This window comes from Zootoca vivipara, chromosome Z1, assembly GCF_965207765.1.
Source record: "Zootoca vivipara chromosome Z1, rZooViv2.hap1.1, whole genome shotgun sequence".
In the NCBI taxonomy this organism is placed as follows: Eukaryota; Metazoa; Chordata; class Lepidosauria; order Squamata; family Lacertidae; genus Zootoca; species Zootoca vivipara.
Window position 1 is genome coordinate 36,763,771 of NC_142583.1, and position 23,308 is coordinate 36,787,078.

A 23,308-nucleotide genomic window follows, 5' to 3' on the forward strand; every position below is an offset into this window, starting at 1 on the left:
TTCTGTCTTTCTTATACAGTGGTACCTCTACTTACAAATAACTCTACTTATGAATGTTTCTACTTATGAACGGAGCTCCGTCCGCCATCTTGGATGCAGTTTAGATAGGATTTTTTCTACGTACAGATTTTTAGATAGGGTTGCTTCGACTTACGAATTTTTTCTCCCAATGTATTCCTATGGGATTCGACTTACGAATGTGCGTTCGGAATGCATTAAATTCGTAAGTAGAGGTACCACTGTACTCATTTGTGTGTGGGACCTTCAGAACATTGGTGTGAGAGAAAATGCACACCATGGAAGTGTGTAGATAGGTGGAGCCCTACTAAGTACCAGTGTTATGGTCCTTCCCAATTATTTTAGTGTATGCCATTTGTTGCCATGTAGCTTACACAAAACTAGAATTCTTGCACAAATGGTTTGCCCAAAGCTTGGCAAGTTGGAGTGTATGCAGTGATACCTCGTCCATCACAATGGAGCACAGGATGATAAAATAGTCATTAAAAACAAGCCATTCTCTGTATCCCTCTTAGAAAGAGCATTGGGGGAAATGTTACTGTAAGCTTCATCATTTGAGAAAACAAAACAAGGGAAGTTTGGAGAAGAAATACCTATTTGTTATTTAAAAATTCATAAAAGTGCCATTAATTCAGTGTAGATAGTGGCTGAAAAAAACACTTTAAACTTTTGTACCTTGAGGGGTTTTTTTAAATGAAAAAAAAAAACCACTCACAAATTTTAATGAATCTTTCCCATTTAAAGATTGAGGGAGATCTGTGTGTGAATTTTCAATTAAGTGGTTCGTCTAACTTCGCCAGTTATTTCATTCAAGCATCTCATGTGGCAGGTCTTTTTGAAGGTCATCCTCTTTCAGTAAAATCATCTTAGCTGGTCTTGGGTTTTATCCAGTTGTGCACTGGCAAGGTTCCACAGGTATAGCAGGAGTTCTATTTCCTCTCCTCCCCCTGGAGCTGATTTTGAGGTTGCATGGGATGGGAGGCTGGAGGGGACAGGAGAGGAAGAGGAAGGCTTGTGGCATGCATGGAAGCTTGTTGCAATAGGCAGAGCTGAGGGGTTGGATATGGCCCACAAACTTGAATAGAAATAGAAATTTTAAGGTCAATTTAGGGTAGCCCATTGGTTACCTCTTCTTCAGGAAAGTTGCTAAAAGAAATCATGACAGTTGTTATCTTGAGAAAATGTCCACTGTTTGCTTTCAGCCTTTGTTACTTCCAGGTTTGATATTCGTCATTCATTTCTAGGAGGAAATATTTTCTTTTTGTGTATTATTATGTTCCTAATGAAATGTTGAGAAACCTCTATGAGTAGGCCTGTAAATTGATGTGGTGTATTAACAAATAGCTTCCATATATTCCTAGAGTGAAATGAACAGTATGGAAACTAAAATAAGCAATACAGTACAGGGTGTTTTTTTTTTGTTTTTTTTTGCTATGTGACTTTCATGTTACACAGAGTTTAAATTTAGAGTAATGTAACTTGAACTGACTTTCTAGTAGATGTCATACAGTGATGGATTTCTGATTTTGAAAATATGTCACAACCATAAATCAGTAGTTTGCGAAGATTGCGCTAGCAAGCTATTAAAGAACATGGCGGTATTTACTATAGGTAAATGCAAATTTTTAAAGGACCTCTGTATCATAGTTTAAGTGATTTATTGGCTTTCAGTGCTCATGTATGAATCAGTGATGTAATGGATTTTGGAAATCTCATTTCCTATAGGAAGGCACATACTTTGCATATGACTTTAGGCAAGAATTTTACCTTGATGTACTTATGTCTAGATTAAACTAAGGTTACGAATTTGGTTATTTTGTGAGAGTGGGTTTTATATGTAGGGCGGTTCAGTGTGGAAATTTGAATAGAAGGATAATGGATATGTTTAATATATCAGCTTAACGTAGGATATTAAAATTACATTAAGTAGCTTTTACTTTGGTCTCTGTAGTTGACTTAAAGCCTAAGACATGGGAACAGAAGTGTGCTGCTGCAACATGGCTTCCTATTGCAGTCTCCTGCACCTTCTGAAAAACTCCTCTTAAAGACTGGGTGACCTTTGGGAACCACGTGATAGAGGGCACAGGGAATAGCACCATTTTTGGATCCAATTTCCAGAAGGATAGACACGTTCAATCTGCTGCAGCAAAATCATCGAAGAGTCTTGAGGTACCTTCAAAGACATGTCATAAGCTTTTATGAATGAGAGTTGGCTTCATCAGATAATGTTTAAAATAAATGTGACTATTGTGTTGTTTCAGACACTACATAAATGAATCTGTGTCTTACGCTCCCTTCTCTTGCCCACTAGTCTCACATACCCTGCTTTCCCCTCTTCATTTTGATTTTAACGAACCATGCATAGGCTGCTGTTATATCTGAAAAGTGGGCAAACCATGGTTTGGGCAAACCCTAGGGTGTCCGAAAGCTAGAGTTGCATGGTTTATTGGTGATAGTGAGAATTTTAATTGTTTCTATGGTTTGTTATTCTAACTCTGTTATTCCTTTGCTTTCTGTGTAAGATGATGGGGGAGGAGAAAGAAAACTGAGAGGAGAAATCAGAGTACATTAAGTTGAACAGAGCGCAATGTGCAGACTTCAATAATTTGTGTACTGCCAGACCATACTTTGTATTTAAGTCTGAGCCAGCTGGTATGAAAATTAACTTTCATTAACATCAGCTAAGTTGTCCCTTTTCTTTCTTTCTTTTAACTAGAGATTCTGCAGCTTGCAGTGGTTGCCTTGTATCTTGGATTAGGAAAGTTAAGATTGGCCAGCAGTCACAGATGCTAGTATTTATCATAGTGTATGCACCTTTTATGGTCTGAAACATTTGTATCTTCCAACATTTAAACCTGACATGAAAAACCCAATGAGCCTCAGGCATGTCTTGTCTTGCAGTTTACATAACTATGATCTGGGTAGCAATACATAATTTTTAATGCCAACCAGTCATTCGCTGTTTCATTCTAGTTTCAAGGTGAAATTTGACTCTGTGCATTATGCATACCTGTGTGAAAAGTAATGTATAAAGTTGTATTTAGAAAACATTTATGCATATTCTTTATTACCATTAAGGAAAAGTTTACAGTGTATAACATAGTACCTCTGCAGTGTTTTAAAATGCAGGGTGTTTTTTTAATTTTTTTAATAGAACTTGTATTTTCATAATGGTTTATTTCAGTGGGGTTTTCTTCTAGACAAGTATACTTAGAACATAGAATCATAGAATCATAGAGTTGGAAGAGACCACAAGGGCCATCCAGTCCAACCCCTTGCCAAGCAGGAAACACCATCAAAGCATTCCTGACAGATGGCTGTCAAGCCTCCGCTTAAAGACCTCCAAAGAAGGAGACTCCACCACACTCCTTGGCAGCAAATTCCACTGCCGAACAGCTCTTACTGTCAGGAAGTTCTTCCTAATGTTTAGGTGGAATCTTCTTTCTTGTAGCTTGAATCCACTGCTCCGTGTCCACTTCTCTGGAGCAGCAGAAAACAACCTTTCACCCTCTTCTATATGACATCCTTTTATATATTTGAACATGGCTATCATATCACCCCTTAACCTTCTCTTCTCCAGGCTAAACATACCCAGCTCCCTAAGCCGTTCCTCATAAGGCATTGTTTCCAGGCCTTTGACCATTTGGTTGCCCTCCTCTGGACACGTTCCAGCTTGTCAGTATCCTTCTTGAACTGTGGTGCCCAGAACTGGACACAGTATTCCAGGTGAGGTCTGACCAGAGCGGAATACAGTGGTACTATCACTTCCCTTGATCTAGATGCTATACTCCTATTGATGCAGCCCAGAATTGCATTGGCTTTTTAGCTGCTGCATCACACTGTTGACTCATGTCACAACAGTTGTACCTTCGTTCAGCTCATACCTTAAATATATCAAATAAATATGTCTTAGATTGATTGGCGTTCACTTTCAGACAGGTTTTTGTTTGTAAGGTGCATCAAATTAATGTCACATTATCACAGTAGCTGTCATTAATTTAAAATCCTGTGACTGATATTTTGAATCGTAAACTCTTAATTGATAATGTAGATAGATATTGGTTTCTAGCTCTTAACTTGCCTAAGTTTGCCTAAACATTATTTTGGTATATAATGATATTGGGTGTAAAGAAATCTCCCTGGATAGTAGAGATTTTGGAGGGGGTGGAATTGGGGCTGAGACCCATAATCTACAAATGTCAACTACAAAAGCTTGTCATTGCTTCTTGAATTCATGCAGGTATTGATATATTTATGACTTACTTAAATTTACGAATAGCCAAGGCAAATATTAAAATGAAATGTAAAACTTATGAAGATGTATTTGAATGCTTCAAATGTGTTGCTTTAAAATCACTGCTGTATGCTTACACATTATACCACAATCTAGAGAGAGAAAATATTATGCCACCCTGTGGGTTGTTATAAAGATTGTTTATGAAGTTGAGCCTAAGACTTAAAATACATTGAATCGGGGAGTTCTGAAAAATGAACTGCATGACACGGGAGACCAAATCATGCTAAAGTGCAGGGAAAGACTATACATCAGTTCAAAGGCTACATTATTCAAAAAAATACAACCATAAAAAAGGTAATAAGATTACATCCTCACACTTCATGGCTAGTAAGGTGCATTAGGCTGCTCAGATATTCATAACTTACTGTGACATTTCACGAGATTACATTTTGCTCTGCACAGCCATTACTGCAGCTCGGATAATAACTAGCCAGCGTACGGACCAGGATTACGATCCCTGTCTTTGGCAACAAATTTGTGTCTTGAAGGTTGATCAGTCTCAAATTGCCATTAGAAAGGGTTAATATGACATACTGCATAGGTGTGCACTTACGTGCATCTATAATATTTTTGCATATTAACAGTATATCAAATTCACTACAAATTGCATTTAACTGTTTCCCATATTTTCTTAAAGTAATTTCATAAAACACTTAAATGAGGGAGATTTAAGTCTAGTGTCTGGTCCTAGAAGTGTTCTACTTCTAATGCTGCTGAATTATTTGTGCTTTGCAGATTAGATAGGAAAACTAATTTGTCAACTTCTTGGATGGGTAGTTACTGACAATAGTACATGTAGCCAAAAGTGAAAGATAGGTAGTAGAGAATTGAGGTGAAGGTGAGGTCATTTTAGTTAACAGCAGAATGTATGGCCTGTAAAGTGTTGGCATGGTAGTTGATGGTCACTTAAAACAAAATACATTAACTCACAGAAATGAACTTTAAGAAGCTAGTGAGCCAGGGATTTTTTTCCTAACAACTTTGCACTGTGCTTGACATTGGCAGAAAAGCTGAATAATTCCATCGTTGGTTCATAAGCATAAAATCATACATGGCTTCCTTAAATTATTTGCTTTCAAGATGTTGGCAGTTCTTTGCATGACTCTGCCTTTCTACTGAGCCCAAATACTTGATTGTTGCTGTTGTATGCATAAAATGGTAAGGGTAGGTTTTCTAGCCAGAAAACCAACATTACTTTGTTATCACTTGTGACATGGCAGCAATATGTCAGTCAGGAGTTGCCCTCTGATCTGGGCACTGCAATGGGAGGTTGTGAAAGTAGTCCTTTAGTTTTACTGCAAACCCTCCTAGGATTTATAGGTAAAAAATAGTTTTAAATTGTGCCTGGACGCTGTTACATGATGTGTGTCTATTGACCATCGCTGCTAGGAATCTTCACTATCACCAGCTTTCAAACACACCCCTAGGACTGACCCTCTCACCACTAGGTCTAGCTAGCCGGCCACATTCCAATTCCATTCACTTGTTTGACATTCACCACTGCTGCTAATGGAGGCAGAAGAAAGTTATCACCTGCTAGAAGTTGTTACCTGTGCCATTCTTCCTTCATTTCATTAATGAAATAAGAGTGAAAGAGGAGAAATATTTAGAGTGCTATTTATTTATTTATTTATTCATTCATTCATTTCCATTATACGTGTATTCTGTTTAGGAATCTCAGATACACTCACTATAGTTTTCTAATCTTGAGGTGCATGACATCGTTGCTGATTTATGTTAAGAATGCTGAAAAATGTGCTTCCCCCCAACATGTATATCTTTAACACTTCAGATCTTGAGTAATGAGTGGGAGCTGCTGGGATTCAGGGAAAAGCCAGGAAGAGTGACTGTTTTGGCAAATCTTATATCTGAATGAATATATTTTTAATGAAAAAATCCTATCTGATTAGTTTCTGTTTAGTAATAGATCTCTGCTGCTAACCCTCATATACCCAGGGGGTGTCATTCACTGAATTAAATACAGCTCTTGTGTGATAAACCCTGTCATCAGACGAGCTGGCAGGTGACATTGCAGGCTGGGTATTATGATGATCTGTTGAAGAAACCACCAAGTGCTGTGTAAAAGAACATAGCTAAGCAAGCCACGAGTATAGATACACAGGCAGCAGTAGACTGGAGTTAGTACAGTGGGCAGTGAGAGCAGAAGAGCATTGCGTATAGGATTGTTGCATGTTTACTTGTCAGTAGAGTCCCACTCAGATCAGTGTGCATAGGATCGCAGCCTTAATCATGTTAGTCCCCTCAAAATAAGTGCGATGATCACTTTCCTATCCAATTCAATGGAACTTAAGTGTGGAGTAGCAACTGAGGAGTCTCATGTCAGCTTAACCACAATGGACAGCAACAAAACCAGGAACATGTGATCTTTCTAACTAAGGCCTCGTTTCATACAAAAATGTGATACAGTACTATTCTGAATTCCTAAACATTTTAAAAAGTACTCTGTTAATGCCAGTGCACATAAATTCCATCATTATTGTATCCAACTCTGAAGGTATAGTGCAGTGTTTTTAACTGGGTTTCAGTGGTGAGAGAAAAGACATTACAGCTGCACCAGGCAGATGGACAGCAGTCTACCCATAGAGAACAGATGGATGAACATACCCAGAATACAAGTTTATCAGAGCCAAGTCTACCCACAAATGATAGTCCTATTATCAGGTGCCATTTAGGTTTGTTTGTTTGTAGCATTCACTCTCTCACCCTCAAAATTCCTGTGGACACCTGTGGTAACCTACCGGTCATGTGTCAAAAGGAATGTTTCTAAAATTGCTCCTTGGAAAACAATATTTGGGTTCATAGTTCTTACTCTGACATTGGCTTCCTATATACATTGATCATATACACTGATGCCGGTTGCTAGATCGTTAACGTAAAATGATGGAAATGTGAGTGTAAGACCCATTGGACTCAATGAGTTGGATTCAAAACTAAGTGCATGTAATAGGGAGATTCCTGAAAACTGGCCAGAAGCAACTTCTTCAAGCAGGAGCTTCACTCATGGAAGGTGCCATGCCCAGTTTTTTTGTGGGGGGTGCTCACCTCATGTAGTAGAGCCCCAACCCCTCAGTGGAGCATTATTGAGGACCTGGGGAATCCTGTCATAGGGACAAGGGGTGGCTAGCTTCCACCCACCCCATTATGTGCATATAACTCTGGATTCCACCCAGTAACACTTATTTCTAATTCGGCCTGCACTTATTTGATGTGCAATCTAAAGTTTCTAGTGGTGTCTGCTCATATCCTTACTGTGTACCCTCAAGGAAGGAATGCTGCTATTGTATGTTGTAAATCTTTTAAACATATAATTCTGGAGATAGAGAAAATCACTAATGCCTATTCTTTTTAAATTGAAGCTTGTAGGAGGTCCCTTTGATCTGGAAATGAACTTTATTATACAAGATGGAGAGAGTATTACTTGCATGGTGGACTTGTTGGATAAATGTGAAGTCACTTGCCAGGCTGAGGTATGGAGCATGTTTACAGCCATCTTGAAGAAAAGTATACGAAATCTCCAAATTTGCACAGAAGTGGGTCTTGTTGAGCATGTGCTCCAGAGGATTGATAAAGCTGACAATATGATTGCAGGTATGAATTTCCAATCAGCCTAAAACTGGAAGTAACTGTGATAGTGTCTTTAATTGACACAGAATCCTTTTTATAACATTTTTTGCTGGTAAAATTTAAAAAGTTGGGTATTAATCTAAATCTAATAATTTGCGTTTCTTAGATCTCCTAGTTGATATGCTGGGAGTATTAGCAAGCTACAGTGTGACAGTTCGGGAGTTAAAGCTGTACTTCAGCAAACTTCAGGGAGACAAAGGAAAATGGGTAAGTAGAATACTGTACTTCACATTAGCCAAAAAGGAGAGAAAATATGTTTATTTCACTGAAACTGATTTCATTGACTTCATACATTGATTTCATACATAAGGTTAATGAAAAGACTTGAACCTAGATGGAAGGCTGTAACCAGGTCAGCATGTGGTTGTGTGACCTGTACTTGTTTGGAGTGTTGTTGTTGTTGTTAATTGAATATGCAGTTTAACATGTGCACTCAAGCGCCAAAATCCCTGGAAATGACAGCTCTTAAGGGCCCATACCCTTAACAGACACATTATTTAGGCAACATTCATATGCCATGGTATGGTGCCCTATCATGTGATTGGTTCACTACCTTGGTGCTGGATGGCAGAGGGGTGGGCATAATTCCCATATTTGACATTGTAAGAACTTAACTGGCAACCAATACCATCCACTCAGAATGATGGTTCTAGACATCCAAGGCAAATAGGATTTATGAGATAATTTATGTATGATAGCATTATGGTAATGTGCAAATCAGCAGAAGTGTTGTCGAAAGTTCATAGTTAATGTTCAATCGTTTTGCTGAATTTTATATTAAAATACTAAATACATGATAAATCGTTCTTTAAACAGCCACCACATGCTGGAAAGCTGTTGTCTGTGTTAAAGCACATGCCTCAGAAGTATGGTCCTGATGCCTTCTTCAACTTTCCAGGAAAAAGTGCTGCAGTAAGTAGTTATTTCCCCTATGTTTCTATTCTTTTCGCTTTAATTCATGTGTTTGGGTTGTTTTTCCTACATGCTTTCATTAGGCTCCTTTTATTCTAAGGACACTCAAATACAAGGCAGTAAAAATAGCACAGATCGTTTCTCTTTCAACCTGCCCTCCTTCCACTCTCAGGTTTTAGAAACTTGAACATACACACATGTACATGAATGTTAAATTTTAAATGTTCTTGATAAACATTTTATTGCTCAAGTATTTGTTTCTCTCTGATAGTGGTTTGCTAATACCATACAACTATAAGGGTTGCTGTCTATTACCTGATGAAAACTCAGTTTATTGTATTGAACTGTTTTAAATATAATGACTTATAAGAATCTCATGGGAGGTTTGCCTAATTAAATGAACCTCATTTCAAGCCTGAGTCTCAGTAAGCAATGCTTTGAAAACAGCATTGATGGGAATATTGCAACCATTGTTGTAGCTTTTTAAAATATTTTCAGAATGAGATTATTGTGCTGTACTGTCCTGTACTGGGCTGTGTGTGTGTGTGTTGCCTTTGCTGTTTCTTAGTGCTTCTTGATAACTTGATCAAGATAACTCTGCTTTGATGAGTAATATTTTTCTGGCCATTTTCCTAGGGAAGCTGCCACTTAACTCCAGGTGTTCTTAAAAAGAGCACGCTTTGCACTAGGTGCATTTTACACTTATTAGAGTAAGTGGCTTCTGTAGATAGTTTGCCAAGTTGCTATAGTGGTTCTCCTGCCACTATTTGATAACAGGTAGATCTTCAGTGCCTTTCAAAAGGCCTGGAATATGGTAGTCTGGAGGTCAAATGTTAATGAATTCTAGAACCATGGTATGTTTTGTGCTGCTTCCTTAATTACTTCATGGCTTTTTAAATCATAACAAAAAAAACTTATTAAAAAGTAAAAATAATAATTGTACATTAGTTATTTTTATCCTTATGGACTGACTTGGGGAACTTCGTGTATCACATTGAAATAAAGGAATAACAATATAAAAGCATTGTAAAATATATCGAACTGTAACATATAGATATTGTCTAATGTTTGATAGGTGTATAAATAAAACATAAAAAAACTGTTACTAAGGACGAAATATATTAAGGAATAATGTTTAGGTTCAAATGTTTTGCCCTCATGTTCTTCAAGGAATGTTTTCCTCAGACATATGAGTGGGTTACTGATATATCCTCTCTAGAAGATTTATGGCATTGTGTTTGGGCAGGAATAGCTACAGAGTTTAGCAATGTAATGCAAAGTCTGCTGACATTCAGGTTCTTTGATGTCTGTGTTCATTTGTATCAATAATGTCGTCAGCATCTTTAAACCACACAGTTACAGAAACCTTTCAGAAAACTATTTTTTGATTTGAAGATTTGTCCTTGCAGCTTCCCCCTTAATAAAGGCAAATGCCTTCATGTCTGAGCTATCTTTCAGGCTAAAATAAAAAAAGCACTTCTATTTGCAACAAGTGTTGCCATCACTTGGGACAAAAGGGGACTTCTAGTTCTAGGATTGGGTATCATATATAATAATTGTGACTATTTTAAAGATTTTTTTTTCATGTGGAAGAGCCAAAATATATATTTATGATTTAAATGTGAAAAGGCAAACTTTGGAATCAATACCGTCACATCTAAATTGTATATACTTTTCCTGTGCATGCTTTCTGATTCTACAAATCAAATGAATTGCTCTGAAGTACCTCACTGCTTTATATAAACTTGTTTTTTCCCCTCTAGGCTATTGCCTTACCTCCTATAGCCAAATGGCCCTACCAGAATGGATTTACTTTTCATACTTGGTTAAGAATGGATCCTGTAAATAATATCAATGTAGACAAGGATAAGCCTTACTTATATTGGTATGTATGCATTATTATGTCTTCTGAAATCTGTTTCATCTATGTCTACTTTTAAAGATTGCTCTCACCAACTACCTGGGAATAAATTGTGAATCTAATCATTTTAAATAAATTGTTTCAGTTTTCGAACAAGCAAAGGACTCGGGTATTCTGCTCATTTCGTTGGAGGCTGTTTGGTTGTGACCTCAATTAAATCAAAAGGAAAAGGCTTCCAGCACTGTGTGAAATTTGATTTCAAGCCGCAAAAGGTGAGTTCAGATGTGTTGTCCTGCAAATGCCCATTAAATGCATGCCATTAGACATTAGGTTTAAGTCTCTGCTCTACAGGAATTAATGGCCATTGGTTCTAGTGGTGTTATGATAACATTTGTTGTCATCTAGATGTTCTGAAATTTGGTTTGAGGAGAGAAAAGAGAAGATTCTGGCATATGAGTTTAGTTTACAGTTAAAGGAAAGAAAAGGTCTCTAAATATGGTATAAAAATGATGATTAAAAGTAATAATCTAGAGTCCAGGTTTTCTGTTACCTTTTCAGTGTGCTTTACTTTTTCATATGGCAACTTAAGTTTGAAGGGGTTTACCTCCTTGTAAATATCACAGCAAGCCAGATACACTGGTGAAACTGTTCAGGGAAAGAGTATAAGTCGAGTAATGCCCACAAAAAATGAATCAGTTTTGGATGTGTTGGTTTGGTTTATGGTCATTATATTTTAAGCATTATTGGCAGCAATATTGCTTCTTATTCTAATGAGGATGGTCATATGTCCTACTTTACAGATGACAATATTCTGTCCTCTGTAAGGGAAGGTCAGTCTTCTGTTTGAGGGCTGCACCACTCAAACCCTATCTGATTCAAGATAATGAACCTTAAAAAGGGAGATTAGGGGTTGTGATGTTGTCCAATGCTTTGCAGACTGAACAGCAACCTAAGTCACCTGATGTCTAATTTATGGTGAGATGTATTTTGAATTAAATTACTGCAATTATGTTATAATTGACACATACATATAAATCACCATATGCAAACCTTTGTGTCTTCTTTTGTCCCCCTTGTTTGGAAAGTGTGTGTGATGCCAATTCTCTCTCTATTTTTCTAACTAATGCACAATTTTCAACAGGTGAAAAAAAACCTTTAAATTTAGTTTAACTCTTCTAAATTTCTTATGTAGTGGTACATGGTTACTATAGTGCATATCTATAACCGTTGGAAGAACAGTGAACTCAGATGTTATGTGAATGGGGAACTTGCATCTTATGGAGAGATAACATGGTTTGTCAATACCAGTGACGTAAGTAACTTGCTACTCCAAAAGGTGTTCCTCTCTTTCTTTTTGATGCTTAATTTGAGGTAGAATGTATAAATGGGAATTAAAAAAAATAAATCCCTCACACAGGCAAAGTGACAACACTTGGATTATTAGCAGGTCTTGCTAAGCCCAATGCAATACCCAATGATCAGATGATCAGTACTTTGAGGGCTGTGTCTTTGCCCTCAGAGTTCTATTTTAAATTTTGTGAGCATATATTGGTCACATGATATCACATGTGGTGGGTTACCAGGAGCGGTGTGTCCCATTTCACTGCATGAGGCAAAACAGGAAGTACCACTCTGCCCTGTTGCTGCAGATTTCTGCCCCACTGCTGCCACTGCCAGTGGAGAAGCAGCACCATCATCAGCATGTAAATTGGCGAGATCTTGCCCAAAATTGGCACTGATGCCAATGGAAGTGGCAGGGAAGGCAGGGTGTCCACAGGGGCACCTGAAGAGGTGGCCTTACCCCACCTAATGGCTGAGCTGGTACTATTGGTGACCCTCAATGTCATCCTTAGCCCTCCAAAGGTGGAGGAAGTTAGCAATACTGCCCACTGGCCAGATTCAGTTCTCCACCCCTATTCTGCCAGTTCTTGATATCTCCAGTTTTGACTGCATCAGTCTGCCTAGTGCTTTAATCTGCCTTCGGTGATCTTTCATATGAGCCCTAAGTTATCTCCCCTAAATAAACACTTCTTCCATCGTTTACTTTTGTCTGGTCCCAGTCACTGAAATGAATTACCATATTTATCCACCCATATATATGTATTGAAGTTGTAGGAAAGATATGCTGTGTCATAATCTGCAGGCAAAAGCAGGTAAAACTGTGGCTGAGTGACACAAAGTTTATGCCTACATCCTGGAAAATATGAAATATGAAATATTGCCCTGGATAGTTTAAGAATTGCTACAGTGTATTTTGTGTCTAAAATGATTTTTAAAAAGTCAGTATAGCCTCTTACAAATGGCAGCAGCCTTAGGCAGAGGTCTTTCCTGTCAGCTTGATATAATTTTAATTAAAAATGCCAGGGATTGAAACTTGAACCTCTCATATACAAAGCAAATGCTCTACGCCGGAACCAAACTTACCCATCACATTGTACTTACTAGTCAAGTGTGAAGAGGGATGGAGAATTAACCATGATCAAATATAATTTTGCAGGCTATATCTTATAGCCCAAATGAATTAGATCATAGATGTGCACATGAGCACAGGGGACTTTCCCCTTGACTTCTGTGTCAGTTGGGTTTCCACATGCACAGCTCGTAGAACCTACGTGATGTTGATGAGCCATACATAATATTGAAACTTGGATGTATATTCTTACCTTCCAAAAGAGAACTATGCTAACATAGATCTCATTTATATTATTCCTTAATATTTTGTTCTCTTTCCTAGACATTTGATAAATGTTTCCTGGGTTCTTCAGAAACAGCAGATGCCAATCGAGTGTTTTGTGGCCAGATGACAGCTGTCTATCTTTTCAGTGAGGCTCTCAATGCTGCTCAGATTTTTGCTATTTATCAGCTTGGTCTTGGATACAAGGTATTTATTGTCTCAATATAGGTCTCAATACAACCTTACTGCATTCCGGTGTTTCTGGTTTCAGCAAAGAGCTAATACAGACACTTTAGTTTGTAATGCATTTTACTTAAAAAGTTTTAAACACTCCTATGAAAGTTATGTGTGGGTTGTCAAATGTCTTGTTTTGCATTTGTGCAAACCACCTGCAGAGCTAGCAAGCTAAACTGCAAATCAGAAATAACTTTTTACATACAAGCCACTGTTACAAATATAAGCAAATAAGTTTTTATTCATGACTGTGTCTAAAGATACTGTACTAGTCTTCCTTTTCTGCTACAAAATATGAAAAGCAAAAACTTCCATGCTTTAAAAGAAAACACTGTTTAAAACATATGTCTAGAAAATTAAAAGAACTACAATGACCTTGGGCCACAAATTAATGAATTTTATTTAGAAAAATGCACCTCAGATCTCCATGGTTAAGCTGTCTTGAAATATTTCATGTGTGCAAGTTTTATTTCCAATTGGATTCTAGCCTACTTTACCTTTTGTTTCTATTCTAGGGAACTTTTAAATTCAAGGGAGAAAGTGATCTTTTCCTTGCTGACCATCACAAACTGTTACTGTATGACGGGAAGCTTTCTAATTGTATTGCCTTTACGTACAATCCAAGGGCTACAGATGCACAGCTCTGCCTAGAATCATCACCCAAGGATAACCCTTCCATCTTTGTACATTCACCACATGCCCTCATGCTTCAGGTATTTTAGCATTGGTTTCAAGTTCAAGAAGGAGTGGATTTCCTTTGTTTTCTTTCCCTTGGATACTTTTGTAGTCTGTTTGACTGAGTCCTTAAAAGCACTCAGGTCCATCTGTTTTGTTTATTTATTTAGATTTACAGCCTGCTCAGTCGCCAAATGTAGTTGTTTTGTAGAGTGCAGTCATAATACTCTCTCTCTCTCCCCTGCCTTCCTCAAAGCTGAACAGGCCCAGCGCTTTGTATTTCTGATAGATTTTCCATTCCCAAAGTTGTTTCAACTGCTTTTCTTTTGAAGTTTATTGTCACACATCTTTAAGTTCCCCCACACTCTGTGACATTTCAACAAGGTAACAATTTAATTTTTGGAGATCCTATTGAAGCATTCAGGTCGCATTTTGAATGAGTCAAAGTAGTTAAACAAATGCAATATCCATTTGTAATTTGTACAAACTTGGTATTAACAGGATGTAAAAGCAGTCATAACCCATTCAATCCAAAGTGCAATGCATTCAATTGGAGGAGTGCAGGTGCTTTTTCCTCTGTTTGCACAGCTGGACTATAGGCAATATTCACTGGATCAACCTGACACAACTGTTTGGTAAGACCTTTTATTTGCTCTTCAGATTGCCAATTTGTTTTGCGATGTCTATTGCATTCTATAAAAACTAGCACTCTCCAGTAGTAAACAATTTCTTATGCCTGACCTTTCAGTTAGCCTATTAACTGTTATTCTGCCGTCTAAGTTGGAAGAGATGTTTTCTAGATAGAGTAAGCTGACAATAAAATGCACACTAAATGATGGACATGCACATCTAAATATAGCCAATGTGAAGACGTTGTGAGAGGAAGTTTCCCCTTACGGGGGAAAATTACCTCCAAATAATGCAATTATATTGCAGCATTGGGAACATTATTTATATTTTCAAGGTTAGATCATTTTAAATCTCTTGTGCAGAGAAGACCTTGAGATGAAGTCAAGATTACTGGCACCAGGTCTTCTACACAAATGTGTACATCATTCAGTAGCTATGTAATTTATGGAGTAGTGGGGATATGGAAAATCTCTTTCTCGAGGATGAATTCCTTCCTGTCAAAGTGGGGGGGGTGTATTTTTTTTCCAGGGCTGCTGGTTCTAACCAAGAAGAGTTTATCTTCCTGGCCTAGGGCTTGATCAGTGAAAGATGTCTTGTATATCTAGACTACTTCAACTTCACTATGGGACTGTCAAAAGGAAAGGCTAGGTGTTTTTAGACGACTAATGATGATGTTCTGTGGTAAAAGCCATAAAAGGTGCCTGTATTATAATGTGTGTGTTTTATACAGTATCTTTCTAAAAGTATTGCCATTTCTAACTGTTGTAGAAAGAACAGTTTAAGGAAAAAGGTTAGGAATGTGGAGTGTGACTCTTAAAATTCCTCAAAAAGACAGCTATGCAAATCCCTTGCCCTAGCCTTCCATTTATACTGTCATTTGCCTGTCAATTCAAGCTTCTGATTTTACGCTTTTTACTGTTACCTAAAATTTCTAAGGCCATTTCAAGCGTTGAGCCTCGCTTCAGATATTAGCAAATCAAGGAGGTAATTGGAAGTGTATGCTTTTGCAATTCTCACTTCCTGTGCACTCTTCAGTTGTTCTTTAGGAGACTTAATGAGACCGAGAGTGAATTGTCTATGATACAAAAGTGCTCTTCAGTGAGTGGAAATCCTCTTCTGCTTACAGAAGGGTTATTTCTGACTTTGCTGATGATCACTGCATGGGAATAGTGAACTGAAATCCAGAGATGATGATCCTGTTACAGCAATCCCTTCTTACAACCATTTGTTACAAGACAACTATTTTAATTCCTTGTTGTTGTTGTTGTTTAGTCGTTTAGTCGTGTCCGACTCTTCGTGACCCCATGGACCATAGCACACCAGGCACTCCTGTCTTCCACTGCCTCCTGCAGTTTGGTCAGACTCATGTTGCTGGCTTCGAGAACATTGTCCAACCATCTCGTCCTCTGTGGTCCCCTTCTCCTAGTGCCCTCAATCTTTCCCAACATCAGAGTCTTTTCCAGGGAGTCTTCTCTTCTCATGAGGTGGCCAAAGTATTGGAGCCTCAGCTTCAGGATCTGTCCTTCCAGTGAGCACTCAGGGCTGATTTCCTTCAGAATGGATAGGTTTGATCTTCTTGCAGTCCATGGGACTCTCAAGAGTCTCCTCCAGCACCATAGTTCAAAAGCACCAATTCTTTGGCGATCAGCCTTCTTTATGGTCCAGCTCTCACTTCCATACATTTTAATTCCTTACATGTTTACAAAGCAAGTCCCAAAGGATTTAACACAAACAATACCCCATTGCAGAGCAAGATTTGCCTTGTTTTGTAATAGAAAACATTTATAAAACACGGGCCATCTCTCATATACCTAGATACTGCCGCCTGAATCATGTACCTCCAGATACCATGTTGTGTAAAGTTTCCCAGTAATGTTTGCCTAGCTGTTCACAAAACTGTGCTATATAGTGTTCTTACCCTATTTCTTTCCTTGAATCCAGCAATCACCATTGAGTGATTGTGGGGATATTAAGACAAACTAATAGGATGCATAAATTTAATAATGTTCAAAAAGTAGTATGTAAATTGAGGAAATAGATTGTTATTACAAGTCCAATGTACTAATCTGCTATTAAACACTATAAACTGCAGTATTTCAATACAATGTGTCTTTCAGTTCCATTCTGTTGGCTTTCATCATGGAGTTGCTGAAGAACTCAATTGCTATGCAAGAACAAATGCTTTCTTGTAAGGGCTTCCTTGTAATAGGATACAGTCTTGAAAAGGTAAATTAACCCTGTTGCTTGCTTTTCTCTTTTAATCTGCATGAAATATGTTTCATGTTTTGGTCACATAAATCTCTATCTACATGTTGTCTTAAACATATTCCCTTTCTTTTTCTGCAGTCTTCCAAAGCACACATTAGCAGAGCTGTTCTTGAACTTTGTCTTGCCTTTGCTAAGTATCTGAGCAATTTGCACAATGGTGTGCCCTTGCTGAAGCAGCTGTGTGATCATATTCTCCTTAACCCTGCAATATGGATTCATACTCCAGCCAAGGTAAAACATTTCCCATTTACAGAGATAGCATGAAAGTAGCTAAGGTCTTGTTAAGGGAACTTAACACATGCATTTACTTAGCTTCCTTTTATTTATTATGTATATTTATTAGTCACCTGTTTAACCTAGTGCTACACAATTCAAACAAAATATTATTAAATAAGAAAGATTATAGCCCTTGCGTACATTGCAAGATTACTGTACATGTCTACCGAAAAGCAAGCACCATTGAGTGCAGTATTGTAGGCTTACTAGTTGGAATTAACCAACCTTTACTTGCTTGTATTTTGCCCTGCCATGTGTGTATGGCAACTTATATAACCTATTTCTATTCTCAATTGTCTGATACAGGTTCAGTTGATCCTGTACACTTACTTATCTACCGAATTCATTGGCACAGCCAATATATACAATGCAATTCGACGAGTAGGAACAGTTCTACTGGCTATGCACACATTGAAGTACTACTACTGGGTGGTGAATCCTCAAGATCGCAGTGGAATTATTCCAAAAGGTTTAGGTATGTGAAAAGTTCAGTGCTACTCATCAACAGTGTACCACAGCAATCGCACAGTTATTATTATTTTTATAATGTTGTGGATCTTGGTAGGGGCAGAATTTGTTAAGTATGTAGTGAGACCTTACCCTCTCCTGGATCCCTAGAGACCTGTTCCATTCTGTGAGATAAGGAGGTATTTATAAAGGAAAATATGTCCTAATAAAGTGTAACATGGTCTTGCCACTTCAGTGGAAAGGCTGGTGCTGGTGTCCTTTTCAGTGAGGTAACTAGGTTAAAACACAACAGTTGGTACAGAAAATATTTGCCAGATGCAGATGGAAGATCCAGAACAAGCTTATTAACTGGGAGTTGTGAGCAGTGTGAGCAGATGTTTTCCTGTAAATCTCATAATGCTTCTCGTGTGTGTTCTCAATTTGTTTTTGTTTTTGGGTGGTGGAGGTGGAGGATGGGTTAATGTTCAGAGTTAATGTATTAACAGCAAAATTAATACCAAGCTGTGAAGTATATAACATGTCTCTTTTAAAACAAACAAACAAAAAATAATCCTTCCAGTAGCACCTTAGAGACCAACTAAGTTTGTCATAGGTATGAGCTTTCGTGTGCATGCACACTTCTTCAGATACCTGATATCTTCTTCAGATAACAGATATCTGAAGAAGTGTGCATGCACACGAAAGCTCATACCTATGACAAACTTAGTTGGTCTCTAAGGTGCTACTGAAAGGATTTATTATTGTTGTTCTTATTATTACTGTTATTGTTATTATTATTAGACTACATCAGACCAACACAGCTACCTACCTGTAACTATGTCTCTTTTAAATTAAGATGGACCACGACCTAATCAGAAAGAAATTTTTTCCTTGAGAGCCTTTTTGCTGATGTTCGTTAAGCAGTTAGTAATGAAGGTAAGCAGTCTACAAATTGGGGCTGGGCTCTGCAGTGTATCTTGCATTGTGCTGAAGCTTAAGCAGTGGGAGGAAAGAGACCTGGCACCTCTGGCTAGCAGGGAAGGTGGGTGAGGGACAGCAACTTTTTAATCTCCTTCTCTTAATACAGCTGCATCCCTCTCTGGCACTCAGGGTTTACAGGGCCTTCTTGGTCATGGCAACTAAGTGTCAAGGGACCTCCAGGAGACTTTCGTTTTAATAATTTTGAGATAGATAACTTTCTTGGGTCTTTTCAATCAAAACACAAGAACAGAAACATTTAAATAAAATTCCTGTCAGGCTGATCCTGTTCTTCCCCTGAATGCTGATTATTTTGCAAAGAACTCTTCTGTGCTGAGAAGAAGGGAGGTGGTGGTGGCAGCGGCAACCTCGATGGACTTCAGAGAGAGGAGGAAGAAGGGGCTATTTGGGCTTCAGATCTTGTACTGGAGCTGAGGCCTAGCAAATGGTTTAGTCTTAGTGAACTATAATTTTGAAGATCTTGCCTCGTGGGCCATGGTATTACATAGGAAAAGCACTTACTGTGAATGGTGGTAAAACTAGAGGTTGCTTTTTTGTGGAAAAGAACTGCACATTTAGCTGGCAAACAATGCTGGTGTAAATTGCTTAATTTCTAGGAGGTACAGGCCTGTGTGATAGTCGTGCCACATCCTTAATTATAGCTATAAATTATTATTATTATTATTATTATTATTATTATTATTATTATTATTATTATTTTAACTTAGACCACAACTGCCATCAAAACTCCTCACAGTTAATGGGTTCATTCATGAAAAAGTGGCTAAAGGACTGAGATCTAAAAGAATAATACACAGGCTATGCATGAAAACGATGGAGAATATGTGGCAACAGTTCCTGGAGGATTTATATCTTGTGGTGCAAACCTGGAAAAGTTCTCTGTTTGTGAATCCTATTGATTTCACAGGCATTTCTCTAGAATGTACCCTTTGTGTTCCGTTGTTAGGTTTAATTTATTTAATTCCATTTGTGTATCACATCCTATAAAGTAGCTCAAGATGCTTTATATGCATGACTTGTTTGTGTTATGCCACTTATTTTATTTTGTATTTTAAGGATCATGGCGTGAAAGAAGATGAACTACAGGGCATCCTCAACTATCTCCTCACCATGCATGAGGTAATCTTAATTTTAACTGTTTTGCTTCCAGCAACTGTTTGAACAAAGTAGCCCTTCTTGCCACAAGATGGCTTTAAATAAGAAGCATAAAATCAACTGTTGGTGGAAACTACAAATAGTGAGTGATGATTTAAGAAACCTGTTCAATGGTGCATTGAAGTTCATTAACGTAATAAGTTCTGATAGTTTCCTATTCAGTTCATTGAACTGATATATTGGGGAGAGTTGGTGTAGAAAACAGATGGCAAAGCTGTACATATAAAAAGCTGTTTTATGTGGTTCAAGTAATTTTCCTCCAACTTGTTTTTTAAATAATTCTTTCTAAATGTGGATTTTAAAATAAACACACTAATCAACTCTAAGCAAAGCTTGTAAACATAGTTGGAAATAAACATTAACATTGGGATATCTACATCTTCTTATTTTAGCACCAGGCAAGTGCTTGATGCCAGATGTAACATCAAAGAGTTGGGAAATAAGAACATAAATCTAACTAAACTAATTTCTTTCAGGGTGCTTGAAATGGTTAGAATAAAGAATTAATTGAATTTTTCTTTGAGAAGTATAGATTTTACCCTCTATTGTGTTTTCACCTATAGCTGCATTTATGCTGAGAGATTGCACTTGAAAACAAAACTGCCTCCTTGAGATTCAATAAATGACTATCTGAGTAGTACCTAAAAATTAAACAAATCTGGAGAATACATTATTTACTCAAAATTGCAATATGTAAATAAGGATTTTTGATGGTTGCCTACTTTGCATAAAAAACAGCCAATGTCATTTTACCTCTTGGAGTGTGTTTTATTGCTTTTCCATTTCTTAACCTATTCCTGGATTGTAAAAAGAAATTATTATTTCTGTAATGGAAGTACTATTATTATTTTTTTGCCAAATAGCTTGCAAGTTACATTTTCTATACACCATTGATTTCTTATTTAAATGCTGTTTTCAATATCCTACATAAACCATGAGATCCGAATGTGGTTGCTGTATATAAAAAAACAGTTTCACACTGAAATAAACCTTAAACAGAGCCTACCTAGCAAATTCAGGATTGCAGCCTTGAAATTGTTTGTGCGTTTGGTTTTTCCAATTATCCACTGGGACGTTTTTCACATAAGTGATTTCAGAGTTAGGGTTAAACTCAGCAGGAACAGCCTTGCACTTAGTTATTCATGGCTGACTCATTGATACCAGTGGAATTTATAAAAGCTGAAATACAGAAGCTGTGTAATTTTTCCCCTTAGACATCAATTCTCCATTCCCTATTTATAAAAACTGGTGGGCCCTTAAGCTGGTATATAATGGCTGGAATCCAAATAACTACTTTAGGCATAGCTAAGAGTTTTGGGTATTCCTGGTGGGATCTCCTCCACTCCACTTGTTCCATATTAAAGTTGCTTTTGAAGTTCTTTTTTGTTTCAAAACTGCTTCTCTATGTAGCATGGTGGTGTTTTTGTTGAAAGATACCACATTGTTTGGGTTTTTCAGATCCTGACATGTATGTGTGCATACATGTGTGTGTGTGAGAGAGAGAGAGTGTGTGTGTGTGTGTGTGAGTGTGTGTGTGTTGTGTGTGTAAATAAAACTATATAGCTACTGTTCATGCATTTTTTAAACATAAAAATGCCCCATTTTTCACGGGGTAAGTGTACTGCTTTGTGAATTCTGAATTCTTGTTAGGGTTGCCCAGTTGTTGTTTCAGGTTAAGCAGTCCTGGAAATGAACTGGATCCAGATTAAAAGCTCCTATAGAAGGCTGGAATAGCCTCCTTTGCAGTGTGGAAAATGGTGGGAGGGGGTGTAGGGAGATAATTGGCAAAAAGGTGAAGTCTGGATCAAACTTACTGGGCTTTTTTGGTAGTCATGTCCCCAGTCACATGTATTTATCCAATATTTTTATTATTTTATGTATGTTCTCTCTCTTTGTCTTCAACAAAGTTGATTTGGATTACCATTTTATATTCTCTTATCTGGAAGATTGCACTGATAATTCGATGATTATATGAATGTGGATCTCCATTTATATTTAACAGGATGACAATTTAATGGATGTCCTACAGCTGCTTGTTGCCCTTATGTCAGAGCACCCCAGCTCTATGATCCCGGCCTTTGATCAGAGGAATGGATTACGGTAAGAGTTACATTTCAGTCAAAATAGTCATAAATAAGAGTATACATATTATTTTGTTTGCTACTGGAAGTCCTACTTGGATACCGTTAGAGTCTTCATTGCAGAGTAATTTTCTCTGATTTCCTCATCTCAGTTAATGTTGTGTTGCATTGTGTAAACATAGGCAAATGTGTAATGACTCCAAATTTACAATAGGGGAGCTATTCATTTTGAGTGTCTCCCAAGTCATGTGACTATGCAAGCATGTGGGCTGTCCTAGAGAAAATTGTGACTGCTACTGCTGCCCTGCTGTGACCTAAGCCATGTTTTGACTTAGCATGTCATCCAAATGTGGGCTTTCTCTCATTCCACACAAACCACTACCTGTAACAAAACTCTGTTCTTGATTTCTGATACCATGATTTTTTTTTAAATGAAAACTCAGAGCCTGGAGCACCCATGAAAGCCTTCAAAGTAAGGCCAACATGATGTGCACTTTGGGCTCAAGCTGCCTATTGTGGGTGAAGCATCTGTTGAATGCAGAGGGTTCTTGTCCATTTACTCTTGGTGGGGTTTGCCAACTGGTCATCATAGGACCATCTGTTTAGAAAATGGGGCTTTGTGGCTTTGTGTACCTAAATTGGAAAAGGTTCAGTCTGTGCCAGAAAGGATGTGCATAAAGCAGTGGTTCTTGAGCTACCTGCTTCTTGAGCTACCTGCTTCTGCTTAATGTCACTCACCTCCTTAAGTTTCTGTTCAGTAGACTGGCTGAGCACCACTCAAACCTGTGCTACTACACTTGAGTCCATACTCATTAAATGCCAGACTGTTGTTGTTCATTTGATGTGTTTTATTAAAGTTGTGTGTGCCTTCAGCCAGCACTGTGTGTTGATTTTTTATCCACCTGCTACTTGTGCATTCAACTATTTTTATTAGTTGGAGGTTCATACTCCAGTTTGGTTTGAAAATGTCACCATTTAGTTTATGGCTCCATGGGTGGCCACAGTGTTGGACCTTTTCTCACTTAAAATTAATTCAGAGTTGATGCCAGGAGAGAATGCAAACATAGAGTCAAATAAGAGAGTTACTGTTAGAACAGTTTGGGGAGCAGTAATTCATTTGCTGTTTTAAAAAAAGC

At 37.8% G+C, this 23,308-nt stretch overlaps 1 protein-coding gene across 5 annotated transcripts in view; it reads left to right on the forward strand.

Moving 5' to 3' along the window:
* LRBA (LPS responsive beige-like anchor protein) overlaps positions 1–23,308 on the forward strand; it is a 358,996-nt gene that overhangs the window by 26,496 nt on the left and 309,192 nt on the right. For all 5 annotated transcript variants that reach the window (XM_035113955.3, XM_035113959.3, XM_035113958.3 and 2 more), the window contains exons 3-17: positions 7,693–7,924; positions 8,067–8,167; positions 8,777–8,872; positions 10,636–10,757; positions 10,879–11,005; positions 11,926–12,045; positions 13,468–13,614; positions 14,157–14,354; positions 14,818–14,951; positions 17,064–17,172; positions 17,293–17,445; positions 17,797–17,965; positions 18,794–18,873; positions 19,993–20,055; positions 22,094–22,191. In XM_035113955.3, coding sequence (XP_034969846.1) covers positions 7,693–7,924; positions 8,067–8,167; positions 8,777–8,872; positions 10,636–10,757; positions 10,879–11,005; positions 11,926–12,045; positions 13,468–13,614; positions 14,157–14,354; positions 14,818–14,951; positions 17,064–17,172; positions 17,293–17,445; positions 17,797–17,965; positions 18,794–18,873; positions 19,993–20,055; positions 22,094–22,191 — 1,949 coding nt within the window. The remainder of the gene's footprint in view (positions 1–7,692; positions 7,925–8,066; positions 8,168–8,776; positions 8,873–10,635; positions 10,758–10,878; positions 11,006–11,925; positions 12,046–13,467; positions 13,615–14,156; positions 14,355–14,817; positions 14,952–17,063; positions 17,173–17,292; positions 17,446–17,796; positions 17,966–18,793; positions 18,874–19,992; positions 20,056–22,093; positions 22,192–23,308) is intronic.